Source organism: Myxine glutinosa, chromosome 1 (genome assembly GCF_964187855.1).
Source record: "Myxine glutinosa chromosome 1, kmMyxGlut1.1, whole genome shotgun sequence".
Taxonomy (NCBI): Eukaryota; Metazoa; Chordata; class Myxini; order Myxiniformes; family Myxinidae; genus Myxine; species Myxine glutinosa.
In genome coordinates this window covers 447466697-447490968 of record NC_136261.1, presented here as the reverse complement: position 1 = coordinate 447490968, position 24272 = coordinate 447466697, and the positions used below count along the sequence as shown (strand labels likewise).

The following is a 24272-nucleotide window of genomic DNA, read 5'->3' as shown; positions in this document are numbered from 1 at the left end:
CTCCATTCCTCATCCCTCAGATCGACAGTCTGCAGCCTCCTCACTCTCTGCAGACCTGGACAAAATCACAGACTGGGCAAACAAGTGGAACGTGTCTTTCAATCCTGACAAATCTCACACTCTTACGATGTCTCTCCGAAAAGTCCGACTGGACAACCCTCCCAACCACTTTCTGAATAATCTTCTCCAATAAGTTCTGTCACTCAAGCTTTTGGGTCTCACTATCTGCCATGATCTTTCCTGAGAAAACCACATTTCAAATCTGGCCTCCAAAGCCAGTGTGCGACTGGGCATCCTCCGTCGTGTGAAGTCCTTCCTTGGCACACCTGAGCTCCTCACCACATACAAGGCTTTCATCCGCAGCTCAATGGAATACTGCTCTCCCCTCTGGGCTGGTGCTCCTGCCTCACACCTAGCTCGTCTTCACGCTGTTGAAACCAAAGCATTCAGAATCATTGGAATCTCCCGCGATGAAGCTAACTCAAAGGGCCTTTCACTCACTCACCGCAGGCAGGTTGGTGATCTTTCCGTCTTCTACCGACTCCTCTCTGGCCTTGCCCCCCCAGCTCTCTCTGGCCTGTCCCCCAAATATTCCTACAGGTCGCACGAGATCTGGCTGCAACCCTCTTATGGTTAAACTGCCAAAATCAAGACTCTCTGCTCACCTTCACTCCTTCATTCCTCTTTTCTCCCGCCTCTGGAACAAACTCCCTCACTCTCTTCAATCCCACTCCACCCTCCAGGTCTTTAAAACAGCTGTTCACCACTATCTCTTATCTTCCCCCATCCAAAACATTGATATTTTCTACCCTCGCTAATTTCACCTCAAATCCACTTTTTTGAAATACCAACTTCTTTCTGTCCTGGAAGTCCTTGGTGTCCTTGTGTCTTATACTTCTCCCACCCCCCCCCCCCCCCCCCCTTCCCACGCCTCCTCCCCCCAAGCCCTCTCCCTCCCACACATCTCCCTGCTCTCAAATGTTGCGTTTGTGTGCTTCCCCTTCTCTCCCCATCTTGTCTTCCGCTCCCTCTTGTTATATATTTTGTTTGTCTGGGTGATTTGTTTGTGAAATAAATGTTCGCTCTTTCACGACCCTCGATTCAGTATACAAAAAAACCCAAAAAAAACTGCCTCACCACAAGATTCAGTGCACCCTGGATGGGAGGAAGGGTAAGACAACTGAAGACGAGATGGGATAAATCTGTGCATGAGAGAGAGCAGTTTGCTTTGGAAGAATTCCCAGGAAAAATTGATGTCAGAGGCAGTGGAGATGGGAGAACAGTCCAGACGATTGATGGCTGCTTGAAGACCGTGCCAGTCGGCCTGTGTGAAATGCCAGACTCGTCGACGCTGAGGAGGCTCTCTGAGAATGGCCAGAGAGATGTCCACTTTAACAAGCACATGATCAGAAGAACCGATTGGGGCAGAAGAAGAGCAGCAGACATTAGCAGGGAAGTTTGTCATAACCAAGTCTAGAAGAGAAGATACACCATTGGCTGAGATCCGGGTCGGGAAATTGACAGATTGTGGCAGTCCCAGTGAGTCGCAGAAGTCCTTTGCTGAGGTGCCATGACTGGTGAGAGATGAACCCACACCCAGCCAGCTGGCATGATGACAGTTGAAGTCGCCACATATGAGGAAGAGAGAGTTGGGATGAGTGGATAGAAGTTGGTCCATGTTGTCAGACAGTGAAATGTAAATGGAGTCATCACTGTTTGGAGGACGGTACAGAACACATGTGAACAAAAGGTGGGAGCGGAGAGGAAGCCGTAGCCAGAGGTACTCCTGGGGGTGAGGTGGAGAGAGGGCAGTGCAAGGAGAGTGAGGAAGAGAGTTTTTTATAAAGATGGCCACCCCACCACCAGGACGAGGCTCAGGTCTATCATACCGGAGGAGGGAGTAACCAGGAAGAGATATTAAGGAATCAGAGACATCTTGAAGGAGGAAAGTTTCTGTTAAGCAGATCAAGTCTGGATTGTCAGAAGCAACCTGTATGGAGAGATCAGTCAGGTTTGAGCGAAGGCCCCGGATGTTTGAGGTCCATACTGTGAATGAAGAGAGAGGGGGAGCATCGGGTACAGGACAAGGGAGGGGAGGGGTAGGGTAAGATAGAGTACCTACATAAAGAGAGTAGCGACATAGGGGGACCAGAAATTTAGGGTCACGTGACTCCAGGTGCCATTTTGTTTCACACGCCATCGCGTATCAATCAACGCCGTACGCAGCTTAAAACGAATTAGTACTGAAAGTTTGGTGATCAAAAAATCTGACAAAATGACGGGATGTTGCGCCTTTGGATGCAGCAATAAATCAGAGAATGGGTACAAGATGTATAGGTTCCCTGCAAATCCACAAAGACGGAAAGTATGGGAGAACAAAGTGAGCAGAGTGGGATGGAAACAAACTTCGTCATCGTGTTTGTGCGAGGTAAGCAGTGGTGATATCGGTCCCATGTATTAATATTGGCGTATGTATCGGTTCGCACGAAAAGGGAGGAGCTTAATCGTATGACGTCATGAAAAAACGCGATTACGCAGAACAAGAGCGGAATCTCCATACAGTTCCAGGGGTGTGTGTGTGTGTGTATATGTGTGTGTATGTGTATATGTGTGTTGGTGTATATGTGTACGTGTGTGTGTGTGTGTGTGCACGTGCATATATGTGTGTGTGTGTGTATATATGTGTGTGTGTGTATATATATGTCTGTGTGTGTGTGTACGTGTATATATGTGTGTGTATATGTGTGTATGTGTGTATTTGTATTATTTAATTATTTACCAAGAAGACAATATCTTTTTTTCCCTTCATTTTGCTTATAAAACTCAATAAGACATACTCGATATAATAGTACATTATTTCCAAAAACCGTATTTGTAATCATCTTACCCTCAGTCATAAAATGATTTTGCCATGACAATATGTGATCTACCATTGCCTCGACTAAGAAATTTACTTTTCTCGAGCAAACGAACTTGGGGCACCACCTTATGGACCACTTGTTTGTGGCCGAGCACCACCATGGACCCCAATGTTTTGGGATGTCAATGTCCCAGTCGCACACACCCAGTCCCAGTCGCACACACCCAGTCCCAGTCGCACACACCCAGTCCCAGTCGCACACACCCAGTCCCAGTCGCACACACCCAGTCCCAGTCGCACACACCCAGTCCCAGTCGCAAACACCCAGTCCCAGTCGCACACCCCGAGTCCCAGACACCTAGTCGCACGCACCCAGTCCCAGTCGCACGCACCCAGTCCCAGTCGCACGCACCCAGTCCCAGTCGCACGCACCCAGTCCCAGTCGCACGCACCCAGTCCCAGTCGCACGCACCCAGTCCCAGTCGCACGCACCCAGTCCCAGTCGCACGCACCCAGTCCCAATCTCACACACACACGCACCCAGTCCCAATCTCTCTCTAACACACACACACACCACACACACCGAGTATTTTGTGTTAAATATGTCCCAAAGACCGTCTTTGCAATGCATCAAATCAACTGAGGAACTGCAAGGCGTGCATGGACGATAAAAGACGTGCACGACAGGGACACAGAGAGAGAGAGAGAGAGAGAGAGAGAGAGAGAGAGAATGAATAATGAGTTGCATAAAGGGGGGGGGGGGGGAGGGACGACTTTGCCATACAGCCAAGGTTTGGACCATGTAGATATTAGTTCACTGGCGGTGCGGCAAGCGCTCGCACTGCGCGCTGGGGAGTGAAACAAAATGGCGTCAATGCGGAAGTTGTCGCTACTCTCTTTATGTAGGTACTCTAGGGTAAGATGAAGGATGAGAGGCGGAGGTAGGGAGAGCAGTTGATAGTGTGTCAGAGATTACAGAAGAGTTACAAGAAATGGAAGGATGAGGAGAACGAAAGGTTTGATGGTGCGGGATGAGGCACAGTGAGGGGGGCAGAGGAAAGTAGTAGAAGGTTGGGGGAGGTGGAGGTATGAGATAGAAGGGAGACGAAGTGGGGAGGAGGCAGCTTTGAGGAGGAGGGGGAGGAAGGAGAATTGGAGAAGAATGGTATGGGGGGAGATTTGAATGGGAGGGGTTGGGGGGGAGGAGTGAGGGGGGAGTTTAGGAGGGGAGGGGCAAGGGGGGAGTTTAGGGGTGGAGGGGCAAGGGGGGAGTTTGGGAGTGTAGGGGCAAGGGGGGGGGGGATTTGGAGGGGAGGGGCAAGGGGGGAGTTTCAGACGGGAAGGGCAAGGGGGGAGTTTAGGAGTGTAGGGGCAAGGGGGGGATTTGGAGGGGAGGGGCAAGAGGGGAGTTAAAAAAGTGGATGATTAATGAAAGACGAACATTGATAACAAATTGGGTTTATTGCGATTTTCAAGTTAGCAATCCGATTAAGAACGATGGAGGAGGGATGGAATGAATGCGAATTTAGAACATGTAGTGAGGGAGACGTATAAGAGATTGAATTTATTTTTTTTGAAATGGAATGAGTTGGAGAGGAAATTGAAAAAATCCTTTTAAATATGAAGAAAAACAGCATGTTGTAATATACCAACCACTGAATAAAACACTGCAGGGGAAAGTTTGAACATATTTAAATAATATTTAAACAGAACCGTGAACAATCTTATATGCACAAAATACCAACGGGGGGAGGGCCGAGAGGGACCACCACGAGTCACGTGAACAGGGCAAAAGGTGGATGGCAAGGAGATAATGGAAGCGGGGCGAACAGCACACCTGGACAGAAGTACAGGATGAGACAACACCACACGTGGAGAAAGGAACATAAATGTTTTTGGTTTTTTGGGGGGGGGGGGGGGGGATTTTTTTTTTTTGGAGGTGGGGATTTAAAACGTTAAACAAAGAGTATTATGTTCGGGGTAGAAGGGAAAAATCTAAGAGCCAAGCAAAACACGAAGTAGGGGACTTAAGTTAACAAACACCGATGGGGGTACAAGGCCGCACACGAGGAGCAGGACACGATTAATTACGGTATTTGCCAGACGGTATTTAAAACGTTAGACAAGTGGTCGATGTTCGGGGAAGTGAGGGGGAGAAGAGAAAATCTAAGAAATAAGCAATACAGCAAAGGAAAGAACTTAAATTCACAAAACACCGATGGGGGGAAGGAAGCCGAGAGAAACCAGGCCGCGCACGTGGTGGGAACAGAAAACGATTAATTATACAAAAGTTTGCATGAATTGCAAATCAACACCAACTAGAAAACACACTGCAACACATGCACAATAAAATAATGAGTAGAAATTTGACGAAGACACAAATGGAAAAAATACTTTAACTTTGCTGCCGTGCAGAGGTCGAAGTCGCTTCCTTGCTCGAGGGACCGGAAACGGAAGGCCAATTATAAATGATGTGTAACTGAACCAATTATAAATGATGTGTAAAATGGCTGCCTGTTTGCCCCACAAAACTTCCCCCACAAATTCCTCACTTGCGCCCTCCCTCTTGACACGTACCATCCTTTCCATCTCAGATTGTCCCCTTTCCTTAAACCGCTACTCTCCCCCCTCTGGCACGTGTACATTGTCTAGATGCAAAACATACGATCAGAGCTTAACAAGAGGAGATTTAAAAAGGGGAAATTCACCAATATCAGTATTTCATCACTGTCGGGTTTAATCAGATCACAATGTGACGTCATCACACCTTACTCATCGTTCCTTTCTGCTGTACTGTATCCTTCAGGGTGTATGTGAGGAATTGACTTACGAGGAGATCCAAGAGAAGTACCCAGAGGAGTTTGCTCTGCGGGACCAAGACAAGTTCCACTACCGGTACCCCAAGGGAGAGGTGGGCTCATTAACTGCAAGGGCAGTATGTGTGTGGAGATGCCAACTGAGGCCCAGTGTCCACGTTGGTGGGCCGGCACTTTGTGTTCCGGCCGAGTGGTGGAACACGTACAGACCTAACCGCACGCCACCCTCTTTCCCATTGTTCGAAACCAGTCATACCAGGACGTGGTGCATCGGCTTGAGCCAGTCATCATGGAGCTCGAGCGACAGGAAAATGTCCTCGTGATCTGTCACCAAGCAGTCATGCGTTGCCTCCTCGCTTATTTTCTTGACAAAACTTCAGGTAATCTCTTCAAAAACAGCAACAGATGATGTAACCCCCACCTTGCATCACGCATTGATACCAGACAAATGGATAATGGAAATAAACAGAGGTTAGAATAACACCTTTTAGTTGTTATTGTTCTCGTGGATCACTACCATTACTTTGAGCAGTCGGGTACATGTGTCGATAACTCTACCAGATTCCTCCAATTCTCCCACACAATTGATGGTGCGCGAGGTGCTCTACCCTGATGTATGAATGCCCTTTGATAAAGGAGATTGACATGCTCCACTCCTGTCCGAAAGCTTATTCTTTATTTATCGGCGGTACCTTTAAACCTGCTGCAATGATAACATTGGCCACCTGTTGCAACGATAACATCCCTCTGGGATTTATTATAGAGCTACCTTATCGCCATATAATGTGGTAATTTACAGAAGCAATAACTGGCAAGGACTTAAATGTGGCTGCACCACATCACATGAGTGACAAGATAAGCTGTGATGGATGAGGGGAGAGGAGGGACTTCATCACCTGAGAAGCGACGTTTTCTTTCATGGTTAGGGCGGCGGGTTTGGGATCCTAAAATCCTGACTTTGAATCCCGTTCAGCTGTTGAATTAATACCAGGTGGGGTTGACTCAGCCCGTCATCCTTCTGAGGTCAGCACAATGGGCACCAACCCACTCGGTCCTCTCTCAAAGAGGTTGGTGGCAGGATTTGCACTCTGGCCGCCGTAAAAACACCTCATTCCACACAGTGATGTGTGTCGGGATGGTGCTGAGGAGTCGTCCAAGGACGCAGCGACGGGCTGATCCAGTGTATGCTCCCATATGTATATATATAATCTCTGCCCAGTACGAGTCTACCCTCCTATGGAATGGAACTACCCAGTCTCTTCCTAGAGCTGGCTGACCAACCAGGCAACAAAGACCTTGGTCAAGGAGGTGACCAAGAACCCAATGACCACTCTGAAAGAACTACAGAGTTCCTTGGCGCAGATGGGAGAACCAGCTGGATGGACAACAGTCTATGCAGCACTTCACAAATCTAGGCCTTATGGGACAGTGGCCAGACAGAAGCCACTCTTGAGAAAAAGGCACATGACAGCACACCTTCAGTTTGCAAAAAGGCACGTGAAAGACGCAGAGCACGAGGCAGAACTTTTTGGCCTGAATGCAAATCACTACGTCTGGCAGAAAACTAGCACAGCATCATGCTATGGGGATGCTTTTCAGCGGTAGAGACTGGGAGGCTGACAACGATAGAGGGAACAATGAATGCAGCAAAAACAGAAAAATCCTTGAGGAGAACCTGCTTGAGAACATGAAAATCCTTGAGTGGCCCAGGCAAAGTCCAGACTTGAATCCCATTGAGAATCTGTGGAAAGACTTGAAGACTGCTGTTCACCGACACTCCCCATCCAACTTGTCAGAGCTTGAGCAAATCTGCAAAGAAGAATGGGAGAAACTCCCCAAATCCAGATGTGTGAAGCGTATAGACAGGTCACACAGCGAAGCTGGCCTCCAAATCAATCCACAAACTGAGCATCATCCATTTTTCAGGATTTCCTTGATAAATCCAAACTATTCATCCAGTAGGCTTTGTCCATGGAACCCAGACTACTCATGCAGTAAACTACCCCATGGAGTACTGCTTTCTGCTATGGGCTGGTGTACCAGCATCACTTGAACATGAGTACGTCAAAGTAGATACTATTAGAATGTGAGTGCATCTAGGTACATACAATTAGAACGCGAGTGCATCTAGGTACACACTATTAGAACGTGAGTGCATCTAGGTACATACTATTAGAACATGAGTACGTCCAGATATGTACTATTAGAACGTCAAGGTATGTCTAGGTGCATACTATTAGAACGTGAGTGCATCTAGGTACATACTATTAGAACGTGAGTGCATCTAGGTACATACTATTAGAACGTGAGTGCATCTAGGTACATACTATTAGAACACGAGTGCATCTAGGTACATACTATTAGAACGTGAGTGCATCTACGTACATACTATGAGAACTTGATTGCATCTAGGTACATGCTATTATAATTTAGTGCATCTAGGTACGTACCATTAGAACGTGAGTGCATCTAGGTACATGTTATTAGAACATGAGTGCATCTAGGTACACTACCGGTCAAAAGTTTTAGAACACCTCAATTTTTACAGTTTTTATTGAAATTTACACAGTTTAATGTCTCAATGTACTCTGAAATTAAGCATAGAACAAATAAACAATTGGAGATAAAAGAGAAATCATAGAATCATTTTGTTTAACAAAGTTTTATTTAAATTTTTAACTCAGCAAAGTAGCCACCTTTTGCAGATATAACCGCCGAACACACTCGTGGCATTTTTTCTACAATGGAAATCAAATATTGCTCGGGAAGTTCTTCCCAACACTTGCAGAAGTTCCCACAAATGTGTTGCACTTGTAGGTTGCTTTTGCTTTCACCCTTCTGTCCAGTTCATCCCAAACCAGCTCGATGGGGTTTAAGTCTGCAGACTGTGCTGGCCATTCCATGATTTGAAGCCTACCGTCTTGTTCTTTTCCTCGAAGGTAGTTTTGACATATTGTAGGTCTTTCCTTCAGAGAAATTGCAAAGAAAGCCAAGGTGTCAGTGAGTACAGTTTCCTACACCATCAAAAGGCACTTGGAAACTGGAGGAAACTCTGACAGGAAGAGGTCTGGCAGACCCAAAGCCACAACAGAATCAGAAGACAAGTTTCTGAGAGTCAGTCAACAGCTTCCGTGATAGGCGGCTCACAGGACAACAGCTTCAAGCACAGCTTAACACTGGTCGAAGTAAGCAAGTCTCAGTTTCAACTGTGAAGAGAAGACTTCGAGCTGCAGGTTTGACAGGTCGCGTGGCAGTAAGAAAGCCATTGCTAAGATGGCAAAATAAGAAAAAGAGGCTTGCCCGGGCCATGAAGCACCGCCAGTGGACGACTGAAGACTGGAAAAAGGTCTTATGGACCGATGAATCAAAATTTGAAATCTTTGGTTCATCACGCAGGGTTTTTGTACGCCGTCGAGTAGGCGAAAGGATGGTTCCTCAGTGTGTGACACCAACTGTCAAACATGGAGGAGGAAACGTGATGGTCTGGGGCTCTTTTGCTGGATCCAGAGTCGGCGACTTGCACAGAGTGACTGGCACCCTGAACCAAAAGGGCTACCACAGCATTTTGCAGCCCATGCAATACCCTCTGGTATGCGCCAAGTTGGTCAGCGGCGGTTCATCCGACAGCAAGATAATGACCCTAAACACACCTCCAGGCTATGTCAAAACTACCTTCAAGGAAAAGAACAAGACGGTCGGCTTCAAATCATGGATTGGCCAGCAGTCTCCAGACTTAAACCCCATCGAGCTGGTTTGGGATGAACTGGACAGAAGGGTTAAAGCAAAGCAACCTACAAGTGCAACACATTTGTGGGAACTTCTGCAACAGTGTTGGGAAGAACTTCCCGAACAATATTCGATTTCCATTGTAGAAAGAATGCCACGAGTGTGTTCGGCCGTTATATCTGCAAAAGGTGGCTACTTTGCTGAGTCAAAAATTTAAATTAAATTTTGTTAAACAAAATGATTCTATGATTTCTTTTTTTATCTCCAATTGTTTATTTGTTCTATGCTTAATTTCAGAGTACATTGAGACATTAAACTGCATAAATTTCAATAAAAACTGGAAAAATTGAGGTGTTCTAAAACTTTTGACCGGTGGTGTACATGCTATTAGAACGTGAGTGCATCTACGTACATGCTATTAGAACGCGAGTGCATCTACGTACATGCTATTAGAACGTGAGTGCATCTAGGTACATACTATTAGAATGTGAGTGCATCTAGGTACATACTATAAGAACGTGAATGCATCTAGGTACATACTAGATGGAAATCTCCACGCATGGCTGGCGGACTTCCTCTCTAGTCGTAGTCAACGTGTGGCCCTGAATGGGTTTCTCTCATCTCTTCCTGTTCAGGCTGGAGTTCCCCAAGGCAGTGTTCTGGGCCCTGTGCTTTTTCTGGTCTTCATCAATGATCTCTCCGACTCTCTTGAAAATCCTCTCTATCTCTTTGCTGATGACTCTACTCTCTGTCGCTCCATTCTTCATCCCTCAGATCGGCAGTCTGCAGCCTCCTCACTCTCTGCAGACCTGGAAAAAATAACAGACTGGGCAAACAAGTGGAACATGTCTTTCAATCCTGACAAATCTCACACTCTTACGATGTCTCTCCGAAAAGACCGACTGGACAACCCTCCCATCTACTTTCTGAATAATCCTCTCCAAGAAGTTCTGTCACTCAAACTTTTGGGTCTCACTATCTGCCATGATCTTTCCTGGGAAAACCACATTTCAAATCTGGCCTCCAAAGCCAGTCGCCGACTGGGCATCCTCCGTCGTGCGAAGTCCTTCCTTGGCACACCTGAGCTCCTCACCACGTACAAGGCTTTCATCCGCAGCTCAATGGAATACTGCTCTCCCCTCTGGGCTGGTGCTCCTGCCTCACACCTAGCTCGTCTTCAAGCTGTTGAAAGCAAAGCATTCAGAATCATTGGAATCTCCCGCGATGAAGCTAACTCCAAGGGCCTCTCACTCACTCACCGCAGGCAGGTTGGTGGTCTTTCCGTCTTCTACCGACTCCTCTCTGGCCTTGCCCCCCCAGCTCTCTCTGGGCTCTGTCCCGCAAATATTCCTACAGGTCGCACAAGATCTGCCTGCAACCCTCTTATGGTTAAACTGCCAAAATCAAGACTCTCTGCTCACCTTCACTCCTTCATTCCTCTTTTCTCCCACCTCTGGAACAAACTCCCTCACTCTCTTCAATCCCACTCCACCCTCCAGGTCTTTAAAACAGCTGTTCACCACCATCTCTTATCTTCCCCCATCCAAAACCTTGATCTTTTCTATCCCCGATAATTTCACCCCAATTCCACTTTTTGAAATACCAACTTCTGTCCTGGAAGTCCTTGGTGTCCTTGTGTTTTATACTTCTCCCCCCCCCCCCCCCCTTCCCACGCCTCCTCCCCCCAAGCCCTCTCCCTCCCACACATCTCCCTGCTCTTAAATGTTGTGTGCTCTCAAGTGTTTGCGTGATTCCCATTCTCGTCTTCCGCTCCCTCTTTTTATATATTTTGTTTGTCTGGTTGATTTGTTTGTGAAGTAAATGTCAGCTCTTTCACGAGCCTCGATTAAGTATACAACAAAAAAAAAACAAAAAAAAAAAAAAAACTATTAGAACGTGAGTGCATCTAGGTACATTCTAATAGAACGTGAGTGCATCTAGGTATGTACCATAAGAATGCGAGTACATCTAGATACGTACCATTAGAACGTGAGTACGTCTAGACACGTACTATTAGATCATAGTTATTGCTTTGGTTCTTTTCAGACACACGTCGCAAATCACTTTAGACCCTGAAATCACAGCCATCTCACCTTCGTTTAGCAAACATTGCACTGTACTTCAATTTGCCATTATATACAAGTAGTATACGTAACATTATATACAAGTAGTATACATAACATTATATACAAGTAGTATACATAACATTATATACAAGTAGTATACATAACATTATATACAAGTAGTATACATAACATTAAATACAAGTAGTATACATAACATTATATACAAGTAGTATACATACCATTATATACAAGTAGTACACATAACATTACATACAAGTAGTATACATAACATTATATACAAGTCGTATAAATAACATTAAATACAAGTAGTGTACATAACAGCTCAGGTTGAGCAAGTTAAATTTCCCCTGTTTTTCATGTTTTCCATAATCCTCTCCGTTCTGTTTCAGGGGAACTTCCGTACCAAAGGTGCCCCCTGCATGTGGTATTGAAACTCACACCGGTTGCTTACGGTAAGTTTTTATCCATCAGTTTTCTCCATTTTGCTTTTAACTCTCTGTGGGGAGGGAGAGGATGGGGTATGGGGGGGGGGGGGGGGGGAGGGGGGTGCAAAAATAAATAAATGTAATCCCTCCCCAACCCTCATTCTTGTGCTACCTGCAGGCTGCAAGGTAGAAAAGATACCTCTCAATGTGAAAGCCGTGAATACTCACAGGGACCGCCCAGTGGTAAGTAGATCCTCAGCAGCCGTCAAAACACAGACCTTGCCCTCGGGATAAAATCCAGGCTGCCCGTGTTAATGTGCTCGCACTTCATCTTCTCTGGACATTAGAATAATGTAAAACAAGCGTTACGCCTAGGTCCCCCGTCGGTGAAGTGATGCGAGTTGCCAAAGTGGAAGACGCAAGGCGGCCATCTTGGATTTTGACGAGGCGACCCAATTTTCAATAGCGTTCTTCCTTATGCCTAGATACACACACACCAGATTAGAAGTTGGTACTTCTCTTATTTTTCAAGATATTCCGCTCACAAGGTTCAGACATACATGGCGGCGGCCATCTTGGGTTTTGACATGGCGACCCAATTTTCAATAGCGTTCTTCCTTATGCGTAGATACACGGACACACCAGATTAGAAGTTAGTAGTTCATTTATTTTTCAAAATATTCCGCTCACAAGGTTCAGACATCTATATGGTGGCGGCCATCTTGGATTTTGACATGGCGACCCAATTTTCAATAGCCTTCTTCCTTATGCCTAGATACACCCACACACCAGATTAGAAGTTGGTACTTCGCTTATTTTTCAAGATATTCCGCTCACAAGGTTCAGACATACATGGCGGTGGCCACCTTGGATTTTGACGTGGGTTGCACCCACACCAAATTAGAATTCGGTCCTTCACCTACGTGCGCACGCACGGACGGACGCACACACGGACGGAGGGGAAAACCATAGTCCCCCTTTCGCTCCGTGGTGCGACGGGGGACAATAAATAACCTTGTGTGGGCTGATGGTCAGCTCTTGAGGTAGTAGTCCAGACCTCTGCTAATGTGGAGGAATCCCCTGCGAGGCCCCCTGATCTGAAATTGGGAAAGGTAAGACTTTGTGATCCTGCGGAGCATCGAGTAGAAGGGTTGTATTGGGTTTCAGAGCAATCGGTTGGTAAATAAGGGCTAAGTATGGATCCAAAGTTTGGGGGGTAACCCCTCGTCCCCCTCACCCCTCCCCTCCCCTCCCTCACTCCTGGAGCTTCCACGATCCGAGATAAAAAAAATCAAAGCCAGAGTGATTGTGCAGGCTACTATCATACATTCATGCGTTAAGTTTCAGAACAATCAGCCAGGTGATAAGGGAGAAGCAAAAATAGCAAAAAGTTAATGGACAGATGACCGGACGAATGGACAGACAGCCAGACATCACGGCCCATTTTATAAGTTCATCTCTTTGAGAATAGAGATCAGATGACATATTCATTTGGAATAATAATCTTCGATAAGTCAGAATTGCTTTATTTATTTATTTTCAATCGGCAAACTCCACAGATAAGTTTACACTGAGGCAAACCAAACAAAGTGGACATCAAAAACATCCAATGATAAAAATGCTCGTTAGTCTTACCATTTGGTTTAAATCTAAACAGAGATGTTCAAAATTAAGCACCCAGAGGGGGCGGTATTCAAGGCAGATGTGAATGTGGATTGTACCAATGAGAAGAACCACAAACGGGAAACAAAACCTGACAACTACCTCCTCACCCTGGCCAAATTCAAAGCTGAACTCTCCAATCTGTCTCCTTTGAAGAGCTGGGGTGCCGTGTCCTAAAAAGCTGAAATAATTTCCTCTGGATACGTTTCCGACTGCCTGGAAGTCAGCGTACATCACTGCAATACACAAGCCTGGCGCAAAAATGGGTCTTCCTAATCACGAGCTTCGCAGCGTGCTTTTAATTGCAAGCAAGGTCATGGAATGTATCGTCACAGGTGACATCAGTTCCTTCCTTTTCTCCATTGGTCTGATCTCAGATCATAAGTTCGATTTCAGACCCAGTCATTCCACTTCGGACATGCTGCCTCTACTCTCCCTACTTGGCAACACAGCCAACACCGCATGTGAAAAATCTGAATGCCTCAACTCTGCATTTGCCTCAAAATATTGTGTCCCAAACCCGTCTCTCTCTGTACCCACCTTACCCAGTCGAACCCAACTGCTCCTGGACTCTGTGTCCTTCTCTCCTGACAAGGTGGAGAAGTTTTTGTCAAACCTCGACTCCGATTCTGCAACTGGACCAGACGGCATCAGCCCACGGGTCCTAAAATCCTGCTCTGCCGCTCTATCTCACCCTCTCTCTGTTCTCTTCACCCTCTCTTTTGCTCAAGGTCATCTGCCATCAGCTTGGAAATCGGCAAACATTACCACTTCACACAAAAAGTTGCAAAAACAGATCCTTGCAACTACAGACCAATCAGCCTGCTCCCACTTATCAGAAAAGTCATGGAATCCATTGTAGTGAAATTATACCAAGGTGAACCCAGGGTGTGCTCGCTACAGAAGGGGCGTCTATAAGACCCGGGACAACCGGGGCGCGCGGACACTCCAGCGGAACTCACTGTGACATAGTCCTGTAGTTTGAATGGTATGTACGCCCCTAAATGCTGCGCTGACTGTCCTCTCTGTTGGACCATTGTTATATTGAATCGAGCATTGCTGCTCATGAAATACTCTGATTTTAATGCCTGTTGCATGCATGTATTCTTACAGGATGTACTACAGATCTAAATGATATTAAACCTACCCAGAGGTCAAGTCGTGTCTGAGCTTGATTTTCACGACATCCATCATTGCTTCTGATATCAAATCCTTCCTCTTCTCCAATGGCTTGATCTCTGATCATCAATTTGGATTCAGACCAGGTCACTCTACTCTGGACATGTTGCTTCTGCTGTCTCAACAATGGATGGAGGTCCTCAATGCCAAACAGGAAATTAGAGCTGTCTCCCTTGATATATCACGTGCCTTCGACACGGTCTGGCACCCTGCCCTGCTCACCAAACTCTCCTCCGATGTTATACATGGAAATCTCCACGCATGGCTTGTGGACTTCCTTTCTGGTCGCAGTCAACGTGTGGCCCTGAATGGATTTCTCTCATCTCCCCTTCCTGTTCAGGCTGGAGTTCCCCAAGGCAGTGTTTGGTACCTGTGCTTTTTCTGGTCTTCGTCAATGATCTCTCCGACTCTCTGGAAAATCCTCTCTATCTCTTTGCTGATGACTCCACTCTCTGCCGCTCCATATCTCATCCTTTTCTGTTTCAGCCCCACTTTCCCCTTCCTCTTCCTCCTGTTTCATTCACCTTGTGTACAGCTTGTTCACTCCCACGTGTCCTTTCCCCCTCCTTCTGATCTGTCTTACTCTGCTGTTGGTGTTTCTCCCTTTCCATTTTGCTCAGCTATTCCACACACATCAACCATGTCTACAAAAACACCTCACCCTGATACCATATCAAGAAGAAACAAAACGAAACTACAACTACCTCACCCTGATAACAATGACAATGTATTTTCAAACATTCCAAAAATTGCACAAACAATAAATAAAAATGGGAGAAACAAACGATTGATGGCAATAAACAGGAAGGCTGAGGACAAGCCCAAAAAAAAGTCATATCCATGTACAAGTGCACCAGTATCTGTCCTGCAATTTCATTTAATGTCTGCAAGACAGACACAGGTTAAAGAAGTCATTTCACTTCATCACAATTTTGCTTTGTTCAAATGGCTCGAATTTGAAGGATTGGAGAAACTCAGAAATCCATGACATTTACGCGCAAGAGACGAGATTTTTGCTGTAGTTACACAAGTGAGGGAATTGTGTCGTCCAGAAGATCGATTTCAGCCACAGCACGTACTCCGTAGAATCTGCGTCACATTTCATCCTTCCGTTAGGTTTAATTCAAGGGATAAAACTTTCATGTTAGACAATCATCTTTTTCTGTGATGTCATTTCCTCTCTGGGAGAAGTTCCATCCACCTTCCCCACCACCCAAATCAATCCCAGGAATTACACGTTCTTCGATATTATCTGCACATGGAGTATGGGAATATGATCTTCACACGACCATACAAGATTGGGGCGTAGCCCCCAGAGAGATGCACGTTAGGGTTATTGGATGAAGCGAACCCATGCGAGGGAAAATTAAAATTTCCACACCGACGCTACTGCTCTCGTAACTATAACCACAAGAGGCCCCCATACGAACAATCAGTAGTTTTATTGCAATAAGAACTGGAGTGTTAACAGAACCCGTTACGCCACGCAGTCTTGAATGAAAGACACGGGAAGGGTCTTTTAAACTCTTGATTTGCATTTCTGAGCACGATATATACTTCCTTGGAAATATGATTTTGTCTGAATCTCGATATTCCCCAACGGTGAGAGTGTGAGCGGGAAATTTGATTCAACATTGAACTGAAATCAAGTAGTTCCTCGATTAGAGACGAACGGACGTCTGTAGACCGATTTCTAATTTATAATGGGGTAATGATAATGATTTATAACAAGAGGGAGAAATTGCTTTAAAATACATGTCCCCTTCCAAGTTTCAGTTCAACATGTTTAATGGTAAGGGGAAAACGTCTGGAAAATTCCATACCAGCAGGCATATCCCTTTATTTGGGCGGTGCATAATGCTGCGTTCGGTGCCAAAAATAATAAAAACAACCCGATGTACATACATGAAGCAAAAACATGTGTACGGCTTATGTGCAATATATAATATACATCGTGCTTATATATGTGGGATCGTTCTAATTGCACTGACCCGTGAACTAACATCCAGGCCTAAGGCCTGAGGCCTGCCGATCTGCCAAACGCAATAAAACTAACCCGATGTACATACAAGAAAACAAAAACATGTGTACAGCTTATGAGCATATACAATACATCGTGCTTGCATACGTGGGATCATTCTAATTGCACTGAGCCAAAAACTAACACCCGGACCGAAGGCCTGCCGATCTGCCGAACGCAATAAAAACTAGAACGCCACTCAGTAGAGCGCATACTCCCGCCGTGGGTTTAGTTGGAATAATACGTTTTGTTTAACATCCCCTCTCCACAAAACAATAAATGAAAAAGAAAGTAGGCCCTTAACTGTCAGAGAATTTATTTTGATATATCTTGGAATTAGAGGAGAAAAACATCATTTAAGAATTAGAATAAAAGCTTTAATGCAGTAAAACAGAAAAAAATCTTTCCCCAAAAAATTCCTGAATCCGGAATAAAATCCTGAGCTTCACCAAAAACTAATCAATTATTCGTTATCCCAAGGGCAATCATCCCACCAACTTTCATCCAAATCCGTTCAGAACTTTTCCAGATATCTTGTTCACAAACACACGAACATAGGACACGATTGAATGCATTACTCCCTGGCGGGAGTAATAAACCTGATAATCGCAGAGCCAGAACCAGAATTATTTATTTGGTCTGGGAAGCCCATGTGAGGTTTCTTCTTCTTCAGCCTCTCACAACCCTGGATGAATATGCGATCTTTTTTTTTTAAAGTTGGAATTTTGCCAAATCTGTTTATTCCTTTGTTATTGACACCTCAGCTATTGACAAATCTGGAATTATAATTTTATTTGATGTTCAAATTAACCCGGGAGATTGTGTCAAACGATGCCTGTAAGTCTGTACATGTGATAAATAATTAATCGTCCACAGTCGAAGACTCTTCTTCTTCACGCAATAACAACTTCGAGCTTCCAGACCGTATATCCAATCATCTTCAAATTTTGCACACTTGTTGTTCTTCATGACATACTGCAGTATGAAGTTTCACGTCGATCAATGAAGTGGTTCAAGAGATATAAATGTTTTTATTATTTGCGTTTAATTAACGATGTCTGCCAAACCACGTGACCTATCGCAAATTCCAAAAGGACATTTTAGTAGAGTGATATGCTGAACAGATCTGTGAAGTTTCCCCTCGATTGGATCACAAGTGAGGGAGGAGCTAGGTTTTAAAGGTTTGTGCTTAAAAACGTCATAACTCTGAAACCATGTGATGCATGACATCATGCTCGCTGACCTTTTTGTTCGTCATGGGTATGCGATTCTGCCTGCAAAGTTTGGCCTCGATCTGTTCAGGCGTTTTGGAGAAAATTGGATTTTAGTGTTTTTCACTCAAAACAATATGGCGGCCGAACCACGTGACCTGTAACGTCATAATTGCCATTAAAATATTCTACAGACCGAGTCCCTCCTATGGTGAAAATTTGCTCTCAATCGGTCCAATTATTGCAGAGAAAATGGTTTTTAAAGGAAAACAGAAAAAAAATTCCCAAAACAATTCCTGGATCCGGAATAATATCCTGAGCTTCACCAAAAACTAATCAATTCTTCCTTATCCAAAGGGCAATCATTCCACCAACTTTCATCCAAATCCGTTCAGAACTTTTCCAGATATCTTGTTGACACACACACACACACACACACACACACACACACACACACACACACACAAACACAAACACACACACACACAACTCCCTAGCGGGAGTAATAACCCGATGTACATACATGAAACAAAAACATGCGTACGGCTTATGAGCATATATAATACATCGTGCTTGTATATGTGGGATCATTCTAATTGCACTGAGCCATGAACTAACACCCAGGCCTAAGGCCTGCCGATCTGCTGAACGCAATAAAAAATAACCCGATGTACATACATGAAACAAACAAATGCGTACGGCTTATGAGCATATACAATACCTTCACCCCCTTGACTTCTTTTGCATTTTGTTCTGTTACAGCCTAAATTTAAAATGAATTAAATTGAGATTTTTGACACTGATATACACATATTAATACCCCATTAATGTCAAAGTGGAATTTTGTTTTCGAATTTTTTACAAAATAATTAAAAATGAAATATAGTAATATCTAGTTTACATAAGTATTCAGCCCCGAGTCGATACCTTGTAGAAGTGCCATTGGCAGCGATTCCAGCTTCAAATCTTCTTGAGTATGTCTGTATCAGCTTTGCAGACCTGGATTTGGGGAGTTTCTCCCATTCTTACGTGCAGATTTGCTCAAGATCTGTCAAGTTGGATGGGCAGCGTCGATGAACAGCAATCTTCAAGTCTTTCCAGAGATTCCCAATGGGATTCAAGTCTGGGCTTTGGTTGAGTCACTCAAGGACTCTCACGTTCTTGTTCTGAAGCCATCCAAGTGTTACTTTGGCTCTATGCTTGGGGTCATTGTCCTCTTGGAACATAAATCTTCGCCATAGACTAAGGTCTTTTGCACTCTGAAGCAGGTTCTCTTCAAGGATTAGCCAGTATTTGGCTACATGAATTGTTCCCTCTATCCTTACAAGTCTCCCAGTCACTGCCACTGAAAAACATCCCCACAGCACGATGCTGCCACCACCATGCTCCAAGGTAGGGATGGTGTTAGATGGGTGATGACTGATGAGCTGTGCTTGGTTTCTGCCAGACGTAGCACTTTGTATTCAGGCAAAGAGTTAAATCTTCGTCTCATCAGACCACAGAATATTTTGCCTCGTGCTCTGTCTTTCACGTGCCTTTTTGCAAACTCCAGGTGTGCTGTCATGTGCCTTTATCTCAGGAGTGGCTACCATCCGGTCACTCTCCCATAAAGCCTGGATTTGTGAAGAGCTGCTGAGACTATTGTCCTTCTGGCAGGTTCTCCCATCTCAGACAAGGAACTCTGTAGTTCTGTTGGAGTGGTCTTTGGGTTCTTGGTCACCTCCCGAACTAAAGTCCTTCTTGCCCGGTTGATCACTTTGGTCAGATATCCAGCTCGAGGAAGAGTCTGGGTAGTTACATATTATTAATATTTCCTAATGATGCTCACCATGCTCTTGGGAACTTTCAACACTCGAGAAATTGTTTTATACCCTTCCCCAGATCTTTTCCTCCTCACAATTCTATCTCAGGTTCCACGGACAGTTCCTTGTGCAGGAGTTCTACTGTAGAGTTTCTGCTCTGATATGCGCGGTCAACTGTGGGACCTTGTACAGAAAGGTGTGTTTCCCTCTAATCATGTCCAATCAATTGAATTGGCCACAGGTGGACTCCAATCAAGTTGGAGAGACATGTCAAGGATGATCAAAGGAAATTGGATGCACCTGAGCTCAATTTGGAGTGTCATAGCAAAGGGGTTGAATACTTAATTACTCGAGACATTTCAGCTTTTCATTTTTCATTTTGTAAAAAAATTATAAAAACAAAATCCCACTGACATTATGGGGTATTATTACATATAGACCAGTGACAAAAAAAACCTCAATTTAATCCATTTTCCATTCAGGCTGGAACACAACAAAATGTGAAAAATGTCAAGGGGTGTGAATACTTTCTGAACTCACTGTATTGTACCCTCGGACCCCGCTATTCATGGGGTATATGTTCCTGGAAAATCTGCAAATAGCGAAACCATGAATAGGATACCAAGCAACCGGGAAACCAAGGATAGGTTCCCGAGTCATGAAAATCCACGAATAGAGGACTAGACCACGAATGGCGAGGCAAATCCCACGAATGTCGATGATATAATCCGCGAAGGTCGATGAAAATCCTGCGAATGTATGCCACGGCATTGTTTCAATGTCCCTGAAAAACCACGAATTTCCGGAACACGGCTGCGAATAGGAAAAAAACCGCCAATTCGCAGGACACTTTTCTGCGAATAGAGAAACCGGTCACATTTTATCACCCACAAATACGCGGAACCCCAAATAGCGGAACAGTGAATAGCGGGGTCCGACAGTATATTACGAGTACATGGTGGTTATATACCTGGAATAATTGCAATTGCACTGGACCATGGATTAACACCCCAGCCTGAGGCCTGTCTATCTGTGCTGCTTCATTTGGGGTGGAGTCAGGGGCAGCTCAAAACTGATCCATGCATTATATGTGATATTTACCAAGTTCAAAAAGGGCAGAACTCTGTGAAAAATTGGCGAAATTAACTTTCATGCCGGGTAGGTAACCTGAGGGTGTGTGAGGGGCACGGTGTCACACCGAGCAGCCAGTGGTGAGAGATGGAACCCGTTAGGGTGCAGTTAGGTTAGCGTATCTTATGGCGTAGTTGGCTGTGCCGGAAGAGAAGTTTTATATCCGCATCCACAACACCGGCAGTTAACATAAGGCATGTACCTGCATGATTTGAAAGTACGTAGTTTTGGACCTAGGAAACGTTCCCAGGGTATGATGTAGACATATTACAGTTGAGGGAATGGGACGGATTATAATCAAAAAGGAGGAGTAGGTATATGGCAAACCGGGCTTACAGTATGTCAGTGGCATTCTATCTCATAATTGATCTCCCACTTATATCCATCCACACAACACGGCATGAGTGGTGCTTTACCTCAACATGTACACTACGTTGTGAGATACTATCACAAACTAAAATTTTATATCTACCTAGTGTGGTGGATTAATCACAATTTGCACGTCGCAGAAACCAAACCCCCAACATAATCCCAGCCTGCACACCCGCAGCCCCCAACATAATCTCAGCCCACACAATCTTAGCCTCCCAACATAATCCCAGCCCGCATACCCATAGCTCCCCAACATAATCCCAGGCCGCACACCCGTAGCCCCCCTCCCCCCCAACATAATCCCAGCCCGCACACCCATAACACCCGTAGCCATTTCTCTGACCACGAGCTAGCAATCTGGTTCATTAGGTGGATTTGACAAAAGTTTTGAACCAACACCTGTCCTCATATTTGCAAAGATGTGCTGCTCACATGCTGGAGGATTGGGGGGACAGAGAGGAGGTTGCACATGCATGGACATCATCATGTTGCTGTCTGTGTGTGTGCAGAACGTGAAGGTGACACGCACGCGAGCAGATGCACTCACAACCGTGCCGCACCACGAGTGATCCTTTTTCTGCTTTCAAACGGGCACGTTGGCTCCATCAAAGCACGTGTTGCCAGCAAGTTTGGACTTTTCCAATTTCTTGTACAACGTTACAAATTCATTTTTGTCATTGTTGAACGGCATCTTTGATCTACTACAAATTGTGGGTGAGGTGGTGTGTTATTTTATATTATTCTCATGGTGTGTAACTGTTTGCTTTGAATTTACCCTCCACTACAGACTGGGAAATGAGTTAAACCACAACAATCATTAAGCCCTAGCACTCAACTTTTTGTTTACTGAAAACAAACTTGCCCATAACAGAAGCATTTGGGGGTGAGAGAAACTTAAGTAGAAGTTATAGGTATGAGGCAGCAATGCCAAAAGGATGCCGGGCACATTGGGACGACACCATATCCACTTTAATATAAAGCACATCAATTTTAATTATATAAATCACCGCACATTGTCGACACCGCACCTGATCACTGCACGTCGTCGACACCACACCTGATCACTGCACGTCGTCGACATCGCATCTGATCACTCCACGTCGTCGAGACCACACCCGAGCACCGCACTAGTTATGACCGAGCACCACACATTGTGGAGACCGCACGTCGCCGAGACCGAGCATCACACGTAGTTACGACCGAGCATCACACGTAGTTTTGACCGAGCACCACACATTGTGGAAACCGAGCCCGAGCACTACACGTCGTTGAGACCACACCCAAGCACCGCATGTTGTCGTGACCACACCAGAGCACTACACCTTGTGGAGACCGAGCACCACACCTCATCGAGACCACACCCAAGCACCGCACATCGTCGAGATCAAGCCCGAGCCTCACACGTCGTGATGACCGAGCACCGCACGTCGTCGAGACCAAGCCCGAGCATCACACGTCGTTATGACCACACAGGAGCACGACACGTTGTGGAGACCGAGCACCACACGTCGTCAAGACCAGACCCGAGCACCGCACATCGTCGAGAACGAGCCCGAGCATCACACGTCGTTATGACCGAGCACTGCACATCGTCGAGACCGAGCCTGAGCATCACACATAGTTATAACCGAGCACCACACGTTGTCGAGACCACACATGTGCACGACACGTTGTGGAGACCGCGTCCAAGTACCGCACGTCGTCGAGACCGAGCATCACACATTGTCGAGACTGAGCCTGAGCACCGCATGCCAACGAGCCCGAGCATGTCATTGAGACCGTATCCGAGCACCACACGTCGTCGAGACCGAGCCCAAGCACCACACATTGTCAAGACTGAGCCCGAGCGCATCATCGACACAGAGCCTGAGCACCACACGCCAACAAGCCCAAACACCGCATGTCATCAAGACTGTCCGAGCGCCACACATCATCGAGACTGAACACGAGTCGCACATAGTCGAGACCAAGCACCACCTGTCGCCGATTCCCTACGAGGATTACATGACCATTTTGAGGGCCAATGGGATGTTGTATGCTCCCCTGGTAAATGTACTTTGAACCATTAAGGGTTCATGATGGAATGTGGTTCTGTGGTTTGTACATGAGTTGCAGAAATTTTTAGAGAATGTATTCACAATTGTGTACCAGACAATCGCAAAAGGTGCAATAATAATAATAATAATAAATAATGGCATAACGGTGGAATCAAAGGACTGACCCTGAGTGTGCAAGTGTGATGCAGCTGTACCTTGAAAACGATCATCCTCGCCCTGGTGTTTGAGTTGCAGATCCAGTGTGGTTTGTTGCAGATCCAGCGTGGTTCGTTGAATCTCTGTACTGTAACCAATCCTGAGGTCCGTTACCGAACATCTTGACACACCCCAGGGAAAGAAAGTCAGCCAACAATATCTATATCCCCCTCACCACCCCCACCCCTCCCCGTTTTTTTTTTGTTTTTTTTTGTATACAAGATCAAAGCTCGTGAAAGAGCTAACATTAATCACACAAAAAGTCAAACCGACACACAAAACACAAAAAACAAGGGGAGCGGCAGACAAGATGGGGGGAGAGGGGGAAGGACACAAACACAACATTTGAGAGCAGGGACATCGGGAGGACTTGGGGGGAGGTGGGAGAGGTATAAAACATATTAACACTGCAAGGACTCGGGTGAATTAGCGGGGGTAGAAAAGATCAAGGTTTTGGATGGGGGAAGATGAGAGATGGTGGTGAACAGCTGTTTTAAAGACCTGGAGGGAGGAGTGGGATTGAAGGGAGTGGGGGAGTTTGTGCCAGAGGCGGGAGAAAAGGGGAATGAAAGAGTGAAGGTGAGCAGAGAGCCTAGATTTTGGCAGTTTATCCATAAGAGGGTTGCAGGCAGATCTTGTGCGACCTGAAGGAATATTGGGGGGACAGAGCACAGAGAGAGCTGGGGGAGCAAGGCCGGAGAGGAGTCGGTAGAAGACAGAAAGACCACC

At 45.6% G+C, this 24272-nt stretch overlaps 2 protein-coding genes across 7 annotated transcripts in view; one reads left to right on the top strand and one right to left on the bottom strand.

The window, feature by feature from the left end:
* Positions 1-23512, top strand: part of LOC137418766 (6-phosphofructo-2-kinase/fructose-2,6-bisphosphatase) — an 80682-nt gene extending 57170 nt beyond the window's left edge. For all 4 annotated transcript variants that reach the window (XM_068104901.2, XM_068104896.2, XM_068104907.2 and 1 more), the window contains exons 9-13: positions 5667-5771; positions 5927-6056; positions 11879-11941; positions 12093-12157; positions 21801-23512. In XM_068104901.2, coding sequence (XP_067961002.1) covers positions 5667-5771; positions 5927-6056; positions 11879-11941; positions 12093-12157; positions 21801-21860 — 423 coding nt within the window. In that variant the 3' untranslated portion in view covers positions 21861-23512. The remainder of the gene's footprint in view (positions 1-5666; positions 5772-5926; positions 6057-11878; positions 11942-12092; positions 12158-21800) is intronic.
* The window catches only part of LOC137418798 (non-structural maintenance of chromosomes element 3 homolog), a 92224-nt gene continuing 81386 nt past the window's right edge, over positions 13435-24272 (bottom strand). For all 3 annotated transcript variants that reach the window (XM_078770875.1, XM_078770877.1, XM_078770874.1), the window contains exons 10-11: positions 23543-23664; positions 13435-15844 (exon numbers count right to left, since the gene is read on the bottom strand). In XM_078770875.1, the coding sequence (XP_078627001.1) occupies positions 23554-23664 (111 nt within the window). In that variant the 3' untranslated portion in view covers positions 13435-15844; positions 23543-23553. The remainder of the gene's footprint in view (positions 15845-23542; positions 23665-24272) is intronic.